Raw genomic sequence first — 15,752 nt, 5'->3', positions numbered from 1 at the left:
TTGATGCATTGGTAGCTGCACGTGCATCAGTCTGAAGACTTTCTTTATTATTGTTTGTTTGAGTGAGGTCATTCTTCTCACCAGCTTACAACAACTTAAACAACTTTAAGTGTTGCCCCCTTGCAGTCATTCTGAGGTCTGTTTCTTTCTGCATTTTGACACCAGCTTTGTTAGTAGTGTCAGTAACACAGTTAAGACTCTAGGAGATTTGTTTGTTCCTTATGATAAAGTTTATTAGTTGTTTGCTCTGGTTGGCTGTGGGGTTAAGGGCGGTGAAGCTACTGAAAATGTAAAACAAAGTGACAGTCAGTCACAGATCTCCATTATCATTATGTCAATATCTGCTTCCCCACTCCTTACTCTCACTGGAGCTGGCCTTGAACCTTGCTCTTGATTTACATTTGTTTGTGTGCGTCTGCCCTCCCTTTTGTGTCTCTGCAGAAAATTCCTAAAGCTTTGGTATTCATCGAAAGGTGTATGGTTGTTTGCTCTGCTCAGGTTCATATGTGATCTGTGTGTAATTTACATTTGTGTGATTTGTTTAAACAGAGAGAGGGTAAAACAGCCATGGGCCTGTTCAAAGAGCAGATTTTGCTGAGTACAGATTCTTCCTATCCAAGCCCCTTTAAAAAGCTGAATCGATAAAAACATTTTAGAGGAGCTCTGTTTTTCTATTGCCTTTATTTTTGAACCTTTAACCAGAATTCAGTGTCATATAGCTGTGATTTAACTCTGTATTTAGGCATTTCAGAGGCAAAATAATTTGTAAACAGTCAGCACCAGGAGCATTAATACACTCAATGCTGTCTGACAAAGACATCAATTCAAATCACTGAGCAACAGGGCCCTGGCATTTTTATTGATATGATGTATTTAACCTCTTTTCTTTCCCTTCCCCCTTCTGTCTCGATTACTCTTTCATTTTCTCTCTAGGTGGCACAAGCACATGGGCGATCACCCCAGAGGAGAGGGACAAACATGATCAAAAGTTTGACACCCTCTCACCCTCAATGGGTTACGTCTCAGGTACTCACTCAGACAGACATCATTCAAACAGTGATATCTCACTAATCCCTCAGCTGTTAGCTGCTCTAATTAAAATACCATAATACAATAGGTAGAAATAGATATATAAGTAATAGCATACTCTTGTGATACAGTCACAGACATTCACAACAGGTACATCTTTTTTAGTTTTGTGCAAAGGAATCTAAATCTTCTTGTTTTTCTGCTTTTTCTGTCTGTTTCTGTAGGGGAGCAAGCAAGGAAGTTTTTCCTCCAGTCAGGGCTTCCTGCTTCAGTTTTGGCTGAGATATGGTAAGAATCGTATCCACACTAACATACGGAGTGTATTGAAACAGAGTTGATCACTCCCAGTCTGCTCTGTGTCTCAGGGCTCTGGCTGACATGAATAAAGACGGGAAGATGGACAGGTTGGAGTTTTCCATTGCTATGAAGCTCATTAAGCTAAAACTTCAGGGTACAACGCTTCCCTTATCACTTCCAATCATCATGAAGCAGCCTCCAGTGCCTGCCCCCACCCTCAGTAACCCCACCTCAACTTATGGTAATAACACTTTAGAAATTCTGTGTGAAAAGAGTTCTTTGCATTTTGATGGCTTTGTTGTCTTACTGGTGTGTTAATTTCCTATGTTTAAGGCATGGGGGGCATGACGATGATGCCAGGGTCAAACCTCGCCCTGTTGGCCCCTCTGTCCATGTCAACCCCCGGACTCTCAGCAATGTCCCCAATGACAGGCCTGACACCTTTAGTTCCTACAGCAACAGGCCTCAGCCCTCTGATGGCCACCCCCACTAGACCCATGATGTCCACCATGGGAAGCGCCACCCTCCCAAACGGCACCATGGGAATTCTCACTCCAATGCCAGCTGGGGCTTTGGCCACAGGTACGACTGATTATTTTTCATTTTCCTTTCTGTTGTCTGTCTTACTGGTTTTAAAAAACAGTCATTATCAGGGCCTTGTTTTGCACTTGTTGCTTCTTAAGTTTTAATGACCAACCATATTTATTTTTCAGTCACTTTATTAAAAATAGCCCAAAAACAAGGATAACACATACAAAAAAACCTCTTTTAGGGAAGCTCCCTCTAAGTTTCGTGAAGTTTTATTTTGATATGCTGCTCTTGTAACACTGTTACAAGTATACTACTAGTATTACAAGTATATTTCTGTATTTCTATATTTTATTTTAAGAAAATAATCAGAGTCTCGAAAATTTGGACTAAGCTTTTGCAGAGTCAGGAATCTGCCTCATCTCCATATGAACAGCTTCCCTGTCCTTGACAAGGTTACAGTAGTGGTGGATGGGCATAATTACTGACCCACAGCAGAACTCCCCTTCCAGTTCCTAAAATTACAAATAAAAATGTATTTGCTTGAAGAAATACAGCATTGAGAATTGATTTTTGCCGTTGCTGACTAAAAATAAAATGTAAACATGATAGTGTGCATCAATATGGGAGAGAGTGTAAGGTAAATGTGTGCACTCTTTGTGCTATCAGGTTTACCTTATCCTGCATCCACCTACACCTCTCCGATGACTCTCTCCTCTGCGGCTCCTGCTGGTTTGAACAAGGCCTCATCACTGCTTGACCTAGGATCTAGCAGGTAATGTACCAAACACAGAGAACTTCCTCTCCCTGGAATCTCAGCTTCATTCATTGTGTCTGTCCTTTAGAAGTGCAAAAACACTCAAGTTTGAAATGCTCAGCTGGTATTTTTGTCTCTTTCAGCTCCGCTTCCTCGTCCCCCTCTGTGATGTCCCCCATGGCGGCTGTTCCCAGTGACTGGGCTGTGCCGCACCCCTCCAGACTCAAATACAGACAGCAGTTCAACAGCCTGGATAAACAGATGACTGGATTCCTCACTGGTACCATGTTTATATACATGTTTTTGTATGTAACAGTGTGTGGGTCATGCAAAACTGAATTATGTCTGGAATGCAGGCGTGGAGGTTTATGAAGAAGACTTACCGATGATTTCATAACGGTCGCCTCCCTCCACTGTCAGGACTTAGCTAATTTTAAGGAAGTGGAGGCTGGGGGTGTGTTCAGACACAGGAACAGTTTCTCAACACAAGCACATACACAGTCAAATATGCAAAAGCCTTTTCATTCTGTTTCTGCAGGCCTTGTTGGACCTGTTCATCACATGTTAGCTAAATCACTTTTAGAGGATTTTTAATGTCTGAGTTTGCAAATAAGGAGCACTTAGGGTAACTTAACAACTTGCATTAATTATTTTTTGTGGCTGCTTTCAGCTAACCAAACTATGCATTATAGAGCTGTGTATTTTTAGTTCTTTTAATACTTTAAAATGCATGTTTTCTGCATGTTTTAAAACATTCAGTCTACATTATTTCTTTACCAATGTTATTAAAATCTGCTGAGCTTTCAAAAAATTACAAATCCTCCTCCATATTTCATAAAATCTGCTACACTCAGAAAGGAGAGAAAGAACTGTTCCAGTTGCCTGTTACAGTTATATATTGTGCAATCTAGATATTGTTTTGGAGCTTTTCAAACAAGAAGGATTTGTTGCCAGGGTATCAAAACAGGCATCAGTTTAGAATTGAACAATACCTGAAAAATGATGACATTGTGATATATTTCTTCCTTTTTCTAAATATATTGCACACAGAAATACAGCGAGTTAATCCAAATAAATCATAGACTCTCTGACTCTTTCCTTCAAAGACATAAAGAAAACCTTGAGTCAGTCTTTAAATTTGTAATGTTGCTGTCTTTGTTCAGCATATTTGAGTTATATGAGTGATGAATGCTCACTGTGCAGGGCTTAGAGACACACCTACAGTGTCTTCCTCTCTTCAGCACACCCATAAATCTATGCTGTACAGGTGTCATGACATTTATCACTCTTGTTGCCAGGTCAGCAGGTGAGAGGCGCCATGGCAACCACGATGCTGACTCAGACACAGCTGGCTTCAATCTGGTGAGAATGTCAAACATGGATTTGTGTGTATGTGTCTGAACATGTCTTGTGATTGCTTCTGTTAGTGAGCTTAAGTCTGGTTTTGCATTAAGATTCATTCTTGTGGAGCTGGTGGGACAATTAGTCTCTGTCTATCAAGGAAATGTTTGTTAGTAAATTAATACATGGTGTATCTTTCCACATTAGACCTTGCAGGACTACAGTTTCACAGTATATATACAGTACTGTGCATACATTTCAGGTATGTTTGGGCCAAAAATTGATGCTGCAGTAAGGCGTAGATCTGGCGAGTGAGCCGTCTGAGGGCACTTTGGGTCAGGAAGAAAGATTGACACAACCCTTGTCATGCTCTGGGTGTCCCTGCATGTTGCCAGCAGCTTGGGAAAATAATCTGTTGAAAAAACAAGGTCCTCAACTTTAGGAGGACTGTGCAAGTGAGTAGTAGGGTTGCTATGACCCTGGTTGTGCTGTGGATATCCAGAGGGGCCAAAAACCAACAGTGGTTCCCGAGTGTATCACCAGGGGCTAAGAAGCCTGGGCTAATGAAATGCAGTCAAGCTTGACCTCAGCTGCAGAGCAACACACGTGTTAGCATGTTGAGCCTGATTCTCGCCGCCCCTCCCCCTCCCCAGCCCTGGATTTTGGCACATTGGGCCCTTAATGAATCTTTAGCGCCCTACATGCCTAAAACTTCTGCATATTACTGTTTCAGAGCTTTATGTGTGCTTTTCATCCCAAATGAATTTTAGAATTTAAAATGAAAATTAAATTGTTTGAATGCAAAAGCCCTCTAACGTCATTGATCTATTTTCTTTACACAAATCTAGCATCATCTCACACAACAAGAAGACACCAACTAATGTAAATTTTATTTTGAAACAAGGATAAAGTAACTGTATGATTCCAATTATGCAGGTTCCAGTGGAGCCAGAGCTCAAATTGCTGAGAACAGTTGTTTCTAACCTTCACAACAAAGTTCAGCAGTTGAAAAGCTGATAAACATTACTGATTGTCTTTTTAAAGACAAAGATTCTTTGAAGTTGACAAACATCTTGTCTTTTTCTTGAAATACCCTTCTTTTCAGTAGGTATTTAGCTGTATTCAAAGATAATGACTTTATCTGTCTTAGATTATGGTGATGTAATTTATAGAAATGCCTCTGCCTCCACTCTTAAACCCCTGGATTCCATCTATCATTCTATCTCAGATTCATTACTGCCCATGAAAGATGGGCAGGTCACCTCTGACTGTAAGATGTGACAGGCATTGGTTCTCATTTATTTATAAAGCCCTAGTTGGTAAAATGGCATCATAAATAACACATCTGTTTAAACAGTCTCATAATCAATACTCAACACGATCTAGTAACTTGCTGCTGTTGAAGTTCCACGGGCAAACACTTAGTTTGGAAGAACTGCTTTTAGCTTCTCTGCTGCATTCACATAGAACACTTAACAAACACGTGTTCCTATTGGTCAGTTTAAAAGTATGATAATGAACTACTCTGCTTATGAATGTGATTGTTTATAACTGTGCTTATTTTGGTTAAGGCATTTTATTGGTTGCATTCTACATCATTCAAAATGAGGGAATGCCCTCAGTTATTTTTTTAGATTAAATAAAGGTTGAATGAATGGAAAAAATCAGAAAACAATATACGTTGTGCAGGAATTTGGCTGATGTTGATAAGGACGGCAAGCTGAAGGCGGAGGAGTTTATTCTGGCGATGCATCTGGTGGACGTAGCAAAGACTGGACAACCACTGCCACTGACTCTGCCAGCAGAGCTGGTTCCACCCTCAGGAAGGTACATGTGCACATACGACTACATTCAACAAGACTGTTGAAACCAGCTTTCAAACTTGGGTGCAGAATAAGCAACATTAAAGTTTATGTTCATTTGATGTTGTAAGGATATAGTGTGTTAATCTTAATGCATATTCTAGGGCTGCAGTGAATGGATCCAGTGCTTCTCCCTATGCTGCTCTGATGGATGACTTGGACATCGAACCTCCACAGAAAGCCAAAGCCAACTGTCAGTACTCAAACTGCTAACCCTCATCACACAGTGTAGCCTTTATCTTAGGCTTTACAGAAATGGTGTTTATTTTATGATTTGCTGTATAACACACTAAGCTATTAAGAAAGCAGAAAATAGGCAGCAGCTTTAGATCAGGCAAAAAAGCTGTTAAACTCTAAGTTTATTTTTGAAAACATTCTGATGTAATTTTAAAAAACATGACGTTATGATTCAGCATACACACTGACCACAGCTTTAACCAAAGTTACACAAAGATCTATGCCTTTTCATTTTTACACACCGTAAAAAGAAAGTAGCAGCTTCAAATGAAGGTTATACAAGTTCTTTTAAGTATTTTCACCGCTAAATCTGTTGTAAAATCCTTTGATCTACAACATGTTAATAGCCCAGTTACCTTGGTTTACATCTTTTATTTCATTGACATTATTTTTTGATAAAACACAATTTTGTTTCAAATAAGTACAAGTTTATCTTTACCTATGCTCATCTACCCAGCACAGTTAATTTGCAGTTCATTTTTATACCATTGGCTTGTTGTAAACATATAAAATAGTTTTTTATTTTATACAAACAAAGTTAGTTCTTGTTGGAATTGCCTGATTCTAATCAACATACTGACCTCACTGACTGTTTTTGTCAATTTTCAGACACTTTTGAGGATAAATTCAAAGCCAACCTGGAGCGAGGAAACGCTGAACTGGAGAAAAGACGACAGGCTCTGCTGGAGGCTGAGAGGAGGGAGCAGGAGCGACGTGCTCAAAAGGAGAGGGAAGAGCGAGAGAGGAGAGAGAAGGAGGCTCGGGAGGCTGAGGAAAGGAGGAGGAAAGAGGAGGAGAGGAGGCTGGAGCGACAGAGGGAGCTGGAGAGGCAGAAAGAAGAAGAGCGACAGAGGGAGATAGAGAGGAAAGAGGTGAGAGGAGCATGTTAAAACTCTCTGAATGACTGCGAATACTTTGTGATTTTGAGCCATTTCTTCACACTTACTGGTCCTGTGTGGGCTCATTCAGGCGGCACAGCGGGAGCTTGAGCGGCAGAGGAAGGAGGAGTGGGAGAGAAGGCGGCGGGGAGAGCTTCAGATAAAGAGGGAGCAGGAACAGGATGATATCATCAGGCTGAAAGCAAAGAAAAGGAGTCTGGAGATGGAGCTGGAGGCTGTGGTGAGTGCCATAGGAGGACAGTGTAGATGTTTTATTCTCGTTTTAATATGTTGATACATTTTCACCCCACTGAATGAGCCTCTGTTTTCCTGCTGGTTCTCACCTATCAGGCAGGATCCAAGAGAGTTCCTGTCATCCTCTCTCACACTTTCTCTACATCTCTTAACCTCAGGGTAACAAGCACCGTCAGATCTCAGACAAACTAAGGGATTTTCAGAATAAGAAGAAGCTTCAAAAGACTGAGCTTGATCTGGTGAATCAGAGGATAGAGACACGCCAGCAGGACATGCACAACCTGCAGAAACAGTTGGAGGTGTGTATGTGTGACCTCTGTTACTTTTCTGAAGTTGTCCATGTGTTTTTTTCTATTCTATTTCATTGCAGTGTGAAAAGACAGACTTTCCATGAAGTTTTTACAGTTGCGTATGAAGTGACACATTTCTTGTTAAATTTCCTCTCATTCAGGAGTTCCAGAGGAAGTTGTCCCAGCTGACACCAGAGCAGAAGAGGCTGAGTGAGAAACTGAAAAACATGGCTCTGAATAACATGCCTGGTTAGTACAGATGGATGAATGATCAGGAAATAGAGACATTCATTAGTTAATTATTGTAATGTAACAGTCTTAATAATAAGTAAAAATCTAAAGGCTTGCTTTACTTAAAATGCAAAATGCCTTAAAAAATACACATCTGGAAAGCTGCCAGTGAGATGTTTGTTTGTTTGTGTGTTTGTTTGTTTGTTTGTTTGTTTGTTTGTTTGTTTTTGACAGGGAAGATTATAACTTGTTTTGTTGTTTTTTTGTAGTGTCGACCATGTCCACCATGAAGACGGGTATTACAGAGAAAAAAGGTACATGTATGAAACTGAGACAGCAGCTGGAAGCTCTGGAAAAAGAAACTGCTGCAAAGCTGGCAGAGATGGACCAGCACAACAAAGATATGCAGGTAAGAACCAAATGCAGAGATGAGCTTATAGACTTAAAATCACATGTGACTTGCAACTTTTTAATAGAGCTGTAGCTGTATTCACGAACAATGAGGCTCATAAGTACAGATATAAGTAGAGACAACTGACTGAGCCACATTCGCCAAAAATGTTCGAAAATCTATCTATGTGCTGGTTTCTGCTCACAAGTTTTCTTTAGCAGGGGTTCATTCTACCTATACTGAGTTACCCTTTTCTGTTTGACTCATTCTTTAGTCTCTGAGTCAAAAAAATACCTTATTTATTTACTTTTTTAACTAATTATTTATGTAACCTTCACAATTATGGAAATTCCTGAACTGAAAGTACACCGATGTAAATATCCAGCAGATCTACTTAAAAACCTGGGCAACTTTTTGTTTTTTATGGAGTAATAACTAAGTGGCTCAGGGAACAAAACATCAAACATCAGAATTTTGGGCCTGTGGCTAGGAAACTCCACCGACCTTAATCCCATTGAGAACTTGTGGTCAATCCTCAAGAGGCTGGTGGACAAACAAAAACCCACAAAATCTGACAAACTCCAAACAATGATTATGCAAGAATGGGTTGTCATTTGTCAGGATGTGGCCCAGAGGCTGATTGACAGCATGCCAGGGCGAATTGCAGAGATCTTGAAAAAGAAGGGTCAACACTGCAAATATTGACTCTCTGCATAAACTTAATGTAATTGTTAATAAAGACTAAACTTGACATGTATGAAATGTTTGTAGTAATATGTCAGTATGCATTAGAAACATCTGACAAAAAGATCTAAAAACAATGCAGCAGCATATGTTGTGAAAATTAATACATGTGTTATTCTTAAAACTCTTGGCCTTAGATAGGAATCATAGGATCAGGGTGGAATGGTGTAGACTCTGAGTGTTTGGAAGGTTGAGCTCCACTTAGTGTACAGATGAAGATAGTGCCAGAATAAATGTGCAAGAGGTGGGTTAAAGCTTGCGGGTGAACAAATGGCAGGTCTTCTGAGTACCCTTTGTTACATAAAATATGAATCAACTGTTTTTTAAGTAACACTAATATTATGTACTAATTTTGCTGCTTTGCCCTTTAAACCTCTTTTCTCTCCTCTTTACTCCTTTTATGACTTTCTTCTGTTCACTTAAACATTCCTCTTCTTCACCCCTTTTTTCTTTTTCTCCTTTGAAAATCATCCTCTTGTTTTTTCCTTTGTTTCTTTATCATTCCCTTCTTGCCCATCTTTAATTCCCTGTCCCCAGACTTCACAGCATGTTGAGGAGGATGACTCTATGCTTCAGGCTGTCCTCTGTCTGCTGGCCTGCCTCCGTAACCTCTTCTACCTACTAAAGGTTTTCGCTTTAGGTGTCTTTCTTGTTATCCTCTTTTAATATCTAATCTTCTCTTCTCTTTTTGTCTAATCTGCATTTCCCTTCTGGTATTTCTCCATCTTTTTGAAGAGCAGTTGTAACCTTTTCTTGTTCTGTGTTTAGGAGCCTAACTAGGCAATTGTGTTTGTGTACCCTCTGTGCGTTTAGTCGTCTATCAACCCAACTAGTCTACTCATTTCTTATTTAGTCCTGCATTGTGTTGCACTCTTCTGGTAAAGGTGTTTTTTTGTTGCATCAGGAACTTAGGGAAAGCCAGAGACAGCAGCAGGCAGCACTGGAGAAACTACGGAGCATCAAAGAGGACAAACGCCGTGAGCTGATCCGGAGGAGAGAGCAGGAAGAGGAAAAGAGGAGGAAGGAAGAGGAGAGGAAACAGCAAGAGGAGGAAAGAAGGAGGAGGGAGGAGGAGGAGGCTCAGAGGTCATTTTATGTTGTTTTTTTTTTCAGCTTCACATTTTTCAATTAGTGTATTATGTAAACACAAAAAGTAAAATTTTTCTTACAATTACTTAGTAAGTATTAAGTACTTTTTTAGTACTTAAAAAGTGAAGCTTTCTCAGCTTGACACAAGCTTTTAGAATAACCATGATGTTTGTCTCCATTTCCAGGCGTATTAAGATGGAAAAAGAGCGACAGTGGCAGGAGAAGTTGAGAAGGGATGAAGAGGAGCGCCAGAGAAAGCTCCAGGAGGAGAGAGACGCAAAGCAGAGGGAGGAAGAGGAGAGGGAGAAACAGGCCCTCATCCAGGCTGCAAAGGAGCAGGCTGAACGAGAGCTCAGAGCGAAGGAGGAGGCAGAGCGGAGAAGAAAAGAGGCAGAGGAGAGGAAGAAAAAAGAGGAGGAGGAGCGACAAAGACAAGCAGAGAGACGGAGGCAGGAGGAGGAGAGGAGGAAGCTGGAGGAGGAGAGAAGGCTGCTAGAGGAAGAGAGGAGGAAGCTGGAGGAAGAGAGAAAGAAAGAGGAGAAGAGACGGAAAGAAGAGGAGGAGCGACGCAAGAAGGAGGAGGAAAGGAGGAGGTTAGAGGAGGAGAGGAGAGAGGAGGAGCGCAGGAGAGAGAGAGAGGAGGAGGAAAGGAGGAGACAAAGAGCAGCAGAGGCCGCCATCCGAGATGGAGAGGAGAGAAGAAGACGAGAAGTGGAGGAGAGAAAGAAGAGAGAAGAAGAGGAGAGGAGGAAGAGGGATGAAGAAAGGAGGAGGCAGCAGCAGCAGCAGGAGGAGGAGAGGAGGAAGCAAGAGGAGGAGAGAAAGAGGGCAGAGGAGGAGAGAAAGAGAAAGGAGGAAGAAGAGGAAAGGAGGAAAGCAGTGGAAGAGAGAAAGAGGAGAGAGGAGGCGTCCCGACAGCAGCCGCAGCAGAAGTCGGGGGGAGGCGGAAAAATCGACATTCAGGCTTTGCTCAGAGGTCTGGAGGAGCGGAAAGGTAACACACAGACAGAGTTTTACTTTAGCACATAATATATTGATTCCTAGGGTTCATGACATGATCCTTCATCTGCTGCTTTAGGCGGACAGCCCAGAGCCACGCAGCACAGGAAGTCAGCGGCTCTCACCTCCTTCAAAGCGCTCTACCCGTTTACTGCACGCAACAATGAAGAGCTAACTTTCGACGCAGACGATATCATCGAGGTAGGAGGAAACATGTCTCAGAAGAGTTTGACAAAAGGTGCAGCTGACACAGCAGTGATAGAACTTTCATCTTATCAACTATGATGATCTTGCTTGTTTTGTTGTTCTAACTTTAGAAATACAGTAGAACAAAAACTTTTTTCTGAAAGCATTTAGATTTTCTGGAGCCTTCCCTTAATCCAGCCTGTTTTACTTTATCTTTTTAATTCAGCTGCTGTAATTTACCTTTAAAAGACTTTATATTTTGAATTGTTCATATTTTAAGGGCTTATTTCACATTTTGAATTGGGCAAATACAACATTGTACATGGTTCAAGGCAGTAGTGTTCAAGGCCCTATTAATTATTAAGTGTGAAGAGGTCAGGATACAGAAGTAAGTCAGAAATAACCATAGATTGTAGAAGAATTGGACCAACCTCGTGTGACATCAGTCGTCTGCTTACAATAGGCGGACTCAAACGGCTCCTGAATCTGTGGAGGCTTCCATATTGAAATCCCGCTCTCAATCGAACTTTGGATCAACCTAACGGCCCGCCCACTAAGCACGACTTCCTGTCAGCCTGCTAGCTAGCATTCCGGTTGACAGAAACGGAGCCTCTGCCTGCCGAGCTATCTGTCAATCACTGTTCCCTCTAAGGGGGTTTTCTGCGCAATTGCGCACTGCTCTCCACCGCTCTGTGCAGAGGAAAAAAAAGTTGCGCACTCAAATATATCTGACAAGTTTTCACTGTTATTTTGTAATGTGCGCTGTGATCAAAGGCGCAATAACGCGCAGGCTGCTGGTACTGTAGTCTAGGGCTTCCACCTCCATGGGTGCCTCATACCTGAGAGATGTAAAGTGTGGCTACCACATAATGCAACAGCTGACACACCAATGGCAGGGCCTGTTATTGACAGCCACCGAATGCAGGTGGATTCCAGCCATGGGGGGTTCCTCAATGAGGCACTTTGGTGAGTTAAATTTATCAGCGTCACAAACTCCACGTCCCTCTAACTGTGCTCGGCTCTTACTGCCAGTGTGTGGGAACTAGATGGTTGTTTCAATGACTGAATCCATTATTTTAATAAAAAGTTACCAATATTTTGTAACATTAAATGGATATCTATTTTTATGTAAACAAGGTTCCTTTAAAGAATGAAGCTGGCCAAAATGATCTACAATGAGACCAGGAAAGAGGTGATCTCCTATAATGGACCTGTTATAAAATGATTTAAACCCTGATGGAACAGAGCAAGAGTTTTATCTCATCCTCGACATTCTAGATTTCTGGCTTTTTATATGAAACTACAAACTTTGTAAATGTCTGCTTTCACCTGAGGACAAATGCTTTTAAGTTATAACCACAGTTTACTTTTACATTTCAAAGGATTGTAAATCATCAAAATGTGAACCTTGATTTAAAAAACAGGATTTCCAGACATCAAAATTGTGGCTAGCTAAAACTGAGAGTGGCTTGTGGATGAATGAGTGGTGAAATTCATGACTTGAACAGTGATTGTTAATCTTTATTGTTATAGTCACCTGATATCACTTGTCAATGATATTTGAGTTTGGAGAGGTGATGCCATGGCGCTGCCATGTGGACGTGGCGTTTGCGTCAGATGTCGCCCACAGTCGATGAAGTAGTTGCTCAGTGTAGTTGAATGTCTGCTCAGGAGTTTTGAAAATTAGAGGGAACATTGCTGTCAATCCAATGAGACATGCCAATCAGCTTTTATCCTAAATATAATCCAAACGATCGTGGTACAAAAAATTCAACCCCCATACAGTGGGAGCACAATAAGACACTAGCTAATGAGACACGTTTGGTGTTTTGAACCAGGCTGTAAACCAGTTTATTTTGTGCGTCAAAACTGGCTGTTTAACATGTGTCCAGACGGGACTTCCGTTTTTCCTGCAGCCAGCCTCAAGTGGACACTCACGGTATAGCAAATTTTTGCACTTTGTATTGGCTTCATTTTTCAGGACCGAAGGTTGCCGCTTGGAAATAACTGACGAAGTTTGAAACCCGACATGCCAGCAGGCAAAATGTGTCTTTGAAAGCAGAGGCCATCATCCTTTTTCTTTCCTCCCATCAGGTTGATGAGACAACGGAGCGAGAGGAGGGCTGGCTATACGGCAGCAAACAAGGAAAGATGGGCTGGTTCCCAGAAAGCTATGTTGAAAGAGTGGCTCCATCCAGCGCTGCAGCTGGTACTGCTGCATCTTCTTCTGCTGCTGCTGCCCCTAAACTGCCGCTACAGTCGCAGCTCTCCAATGCCCTTGAAGCTGCCAAGGTAGCAGGGACAAAGTCTGCATTCACACCAACGCACTCTCCAAACCCTGCACCCTCTGAGACACCAGGACAGGTGAGGGGTTGGACACCTTATAATAAAACTAAGGATTCAGCTCTATCTTTATTGTTTGGGTGTATTGTTTTAGGTAAATACTCATTGTGCCGTCCTTCTGTGCCTCTCTCAGCAGGTGGTGGGTAACGTGTTAGCACAGGCACTGTGTTCATGGACAGCAAAGACAGACAACCACCTGAACTTCAATAAGGATGATGTCATTCAGGTGTTGGAGCAGCAGGAGAACTGGTGGCTGGGAGAGCTCAACGGGGAACAGGGCTGGTTCCCTAAGACTTATGTGACACTGCTTGGAGAAGAAGACAGCTCAGAGTGAGTATTCCTGAACTCATTATTGTTCGTTTAAACTCATGAGGAGGGGTTTGACTGTGTCTCATGGTAAAAAAAATACCCCTATTTAAGTTGCTTCATGCATTTCTACATAGATATTTATTTATAGGGGACAAACAGTAACACTGTGTCCAAAAAGGTTGAAACATTGTATACAATGCAAAATTTAACAGAGTGGGATATTTGTAATACTTTAAAATCTGTTATACCTGTTATAACAGCAAAGAAGCAACATACTTCAGTGATTTTAACGCTATTTAGAAGTGTCATTTTTCATCATAATCCTTATGGAAGCATGGCCTTGTCCCTGAGATCATATAACAACTTGTGATGGCTCAAAAAGACGGTGAAGACCTTCTGGAGGCTGGAGCTTCCTCCTGGCCTGTAGGTATTGGCTACACAGGACACCAAAAATCTTTTTTTTCCCCTCTCAAGGAAATTATCTTCAGACAGTATTGATGTAATCTTCATAAATCATCCTGAGGGGCTTACCTGCCTACTTCACACATCAGCATGTGTTGAGATCATTTGGATCTCTTTGATCTTATGGTTAAATCAATAAAAATATCCATCAGTCACATCATAATGTCAGTGTGTTTACCTGAGTCTAAAGCTGGTATGGTAACTCCGTCAGGATGTAAGGTATTTAGGAAGTATGAATGACTTTATCACTGTCACTCACTGAAACTTGGATTGTACACAATGATTTAATGATTCTGGCATTGTACATCTGTGAAGAAGAAACTGAGCCTGACAGTCAATTTCCTGGAGAACCAGTCAGTCAAGTGCACACTCCTTTACCTTTCCTATTTGGCTGATCACCAAAAGTGATGAGACTGCAAGTTCAGTAGAGTCTCTCCTATTATTAGTTAGAAGGAGACGGTTCCTGGCTTCTTAAATATCCCAGTTTGTGGTGAAGAAAACCCTTAGGAATAAAAGATGAAAAACTTGCTTACTTGCTAAGTAAGAATCAATAAGTAGGTAAATAAGAATAAATGAGGAACTACATTGTAGTGTTGAAGAAAAAATGCAATAAATAAAAGGAATGAAATAAAAACCTTGGTGATAAAACAGAAGTTAAGATGCTCTTTTAATTGATCTTCTTTTAAAATGATTTAAAGAAGTCACAGATGTACAGTTCATCCAGAAAGTATTTGGACTCCCTTCACCTTTTTTTTTTAGTTTTGTTGCTTCAGCCTGATACTACAGCCAAAAAAAATCATTTTTATTCTCATTATTTTATACTCAGTACCCCACCATGACAAAGTAAAAACAGAATTTTAGAAAATTACGCTAATTTAAACTGAAATATACCATTGACTTAAGTATTCAGACCCTTTGGAAAATACTTTCTGAATTTGCGGTAGCTGATCGAACACTCCTTTGAGTTAGGTTTATGTTGACTTAAGGATTAAATGTCATTTCCCTTGCACTAGAGCTACCAGCCAGTAAAAGGAAACATTTTTGCATGCTTACATGGATGTGCTCAATCTGCAGCACAGCCATCCACTACAAGTAAACAAACACAGTGAATGGAGTATAGCATTGTGTGCAAGCTGCATGGTTTTGCAGTATTATGATTTAGAAGATTAAGATTAAAACCGATGCAGGCTGTGCCAGAATAACCCGGTATATCGTCTGGAGCAATGCACACCCACATTAAGGCATGTGGACGTGGATCTGCAATGAAGATCAATGACTGATAGTACTAGTACTTCAGTCATTTGTCAATCCAACATCTACCTGATGACAGTGGTAAATAAAGTGTTCAATTTTGACTGTTCTCAATGTGTTTTCTGCTGTTAAGACTGGATCATTGGTCTAAATTTAAATTTTTATAACTGAGAAACCTCTTGTATGGAAACATCCTCAGGCTGAGTTTTGCTGTGATGTTTATTTGGTTTACTGCTTGACTCAATGAGCCAGATAAGTTTGTAAGATAAATCA

General features: G+C 41.0%; 1 protein-coding gene across 3 annotated transcripts in view; it reads left to right on the top strand.

Annotated features, from left to right (window-relative positions):
* The window catches only part of itsn2b (intersectin 2b), a 47,215-nt gene that overhangs the window by 14,957 nt on the left and 16,506 nt on the right, over positions 1–15,752 (top strand). For 2 of the 3 annotated variants that reach the window (XM_041793389.1, XM_041793312.1), the window contains 19 exons: positions 934–1,026; positions 1,254–1,317; positions 1,395–1,567; positions 1,660–1,908; positions 2,524–2,629; positions 2,755–2,891; positions 3,910–3,973; positions 5,642–5,779; positions 5,919–6,007; positions 6,661–6,923; positions 7,021–7,170; positions 7,343–7,483; positions 7,636–7,723; positions 7,975–8,114; positions 9,745–9,926; positions 10,115–10,923; positions 11,008–11,129; positions 13,209–13,478; positions 13,591–13,787. In XM_041793389.1, the coding sequence (XP_041649323.1) occupies positions 934–1,026; positions 1,254–1,317; positions 1,395–1,567; positions 1,660–1,908; positions 2,524–2,629; positions 2,755–2,891; positions 3,910–3,973; positions 5,642–5,779; positions 5,919–6,007; positions 6,661–6,923; positions 7,021–7,170; positions 7,343–7,483; positions 7,636–7,723; positions 7,975–8,114; positions 9,745–9,926; positions 10,115–10,923; positions 11,008–11,129; positions 13,209–13,478; positions 13,591–13,787 (3,475 nt within the window). The remainder of the gene's footprint in view (positions 1–933; positions 1,027–1,253; positions 1,318–1,394; positions 1,568–1,659; positions 1,909–2,523; positions 2,630–2,754; positions 2,892–3,909; positions 3,974–5,641; positions 5,780–5,918; positions 6,008–6,660; positions 6,924–7,020; positions 7,171–7,342; positions 7,484–7,635; positions 7,724–7,974; positions 8,115–9,744; positions 9,927–10,114; positions 10,924–11,007; positions 11,130–13,208; positions 13,479–13,590; positions 13,788–15,752) is intronic. The other variant, XM_041793474.1, reaches the window with a different exon arrangement.

The sequence above is a fragment of the Cheilinus undulatus genome, linkage group 1 (assembly GCF_018320785.1).
Source record: "Cheilinus undulatus linkage group 1, ASM1832078v1, whole genome shotgun sequence".
Lineage (NCBI taxonomy): Eukaryota > Metazoa > Chordata > Actinopteri > Labriformes > Labridae > Cheilinus > Cheilinus undulatus.
Note: the sequence above shows the minus strand (reverse complement) of the source record. Positions and strands in the feature narration are given on the sequence as shown.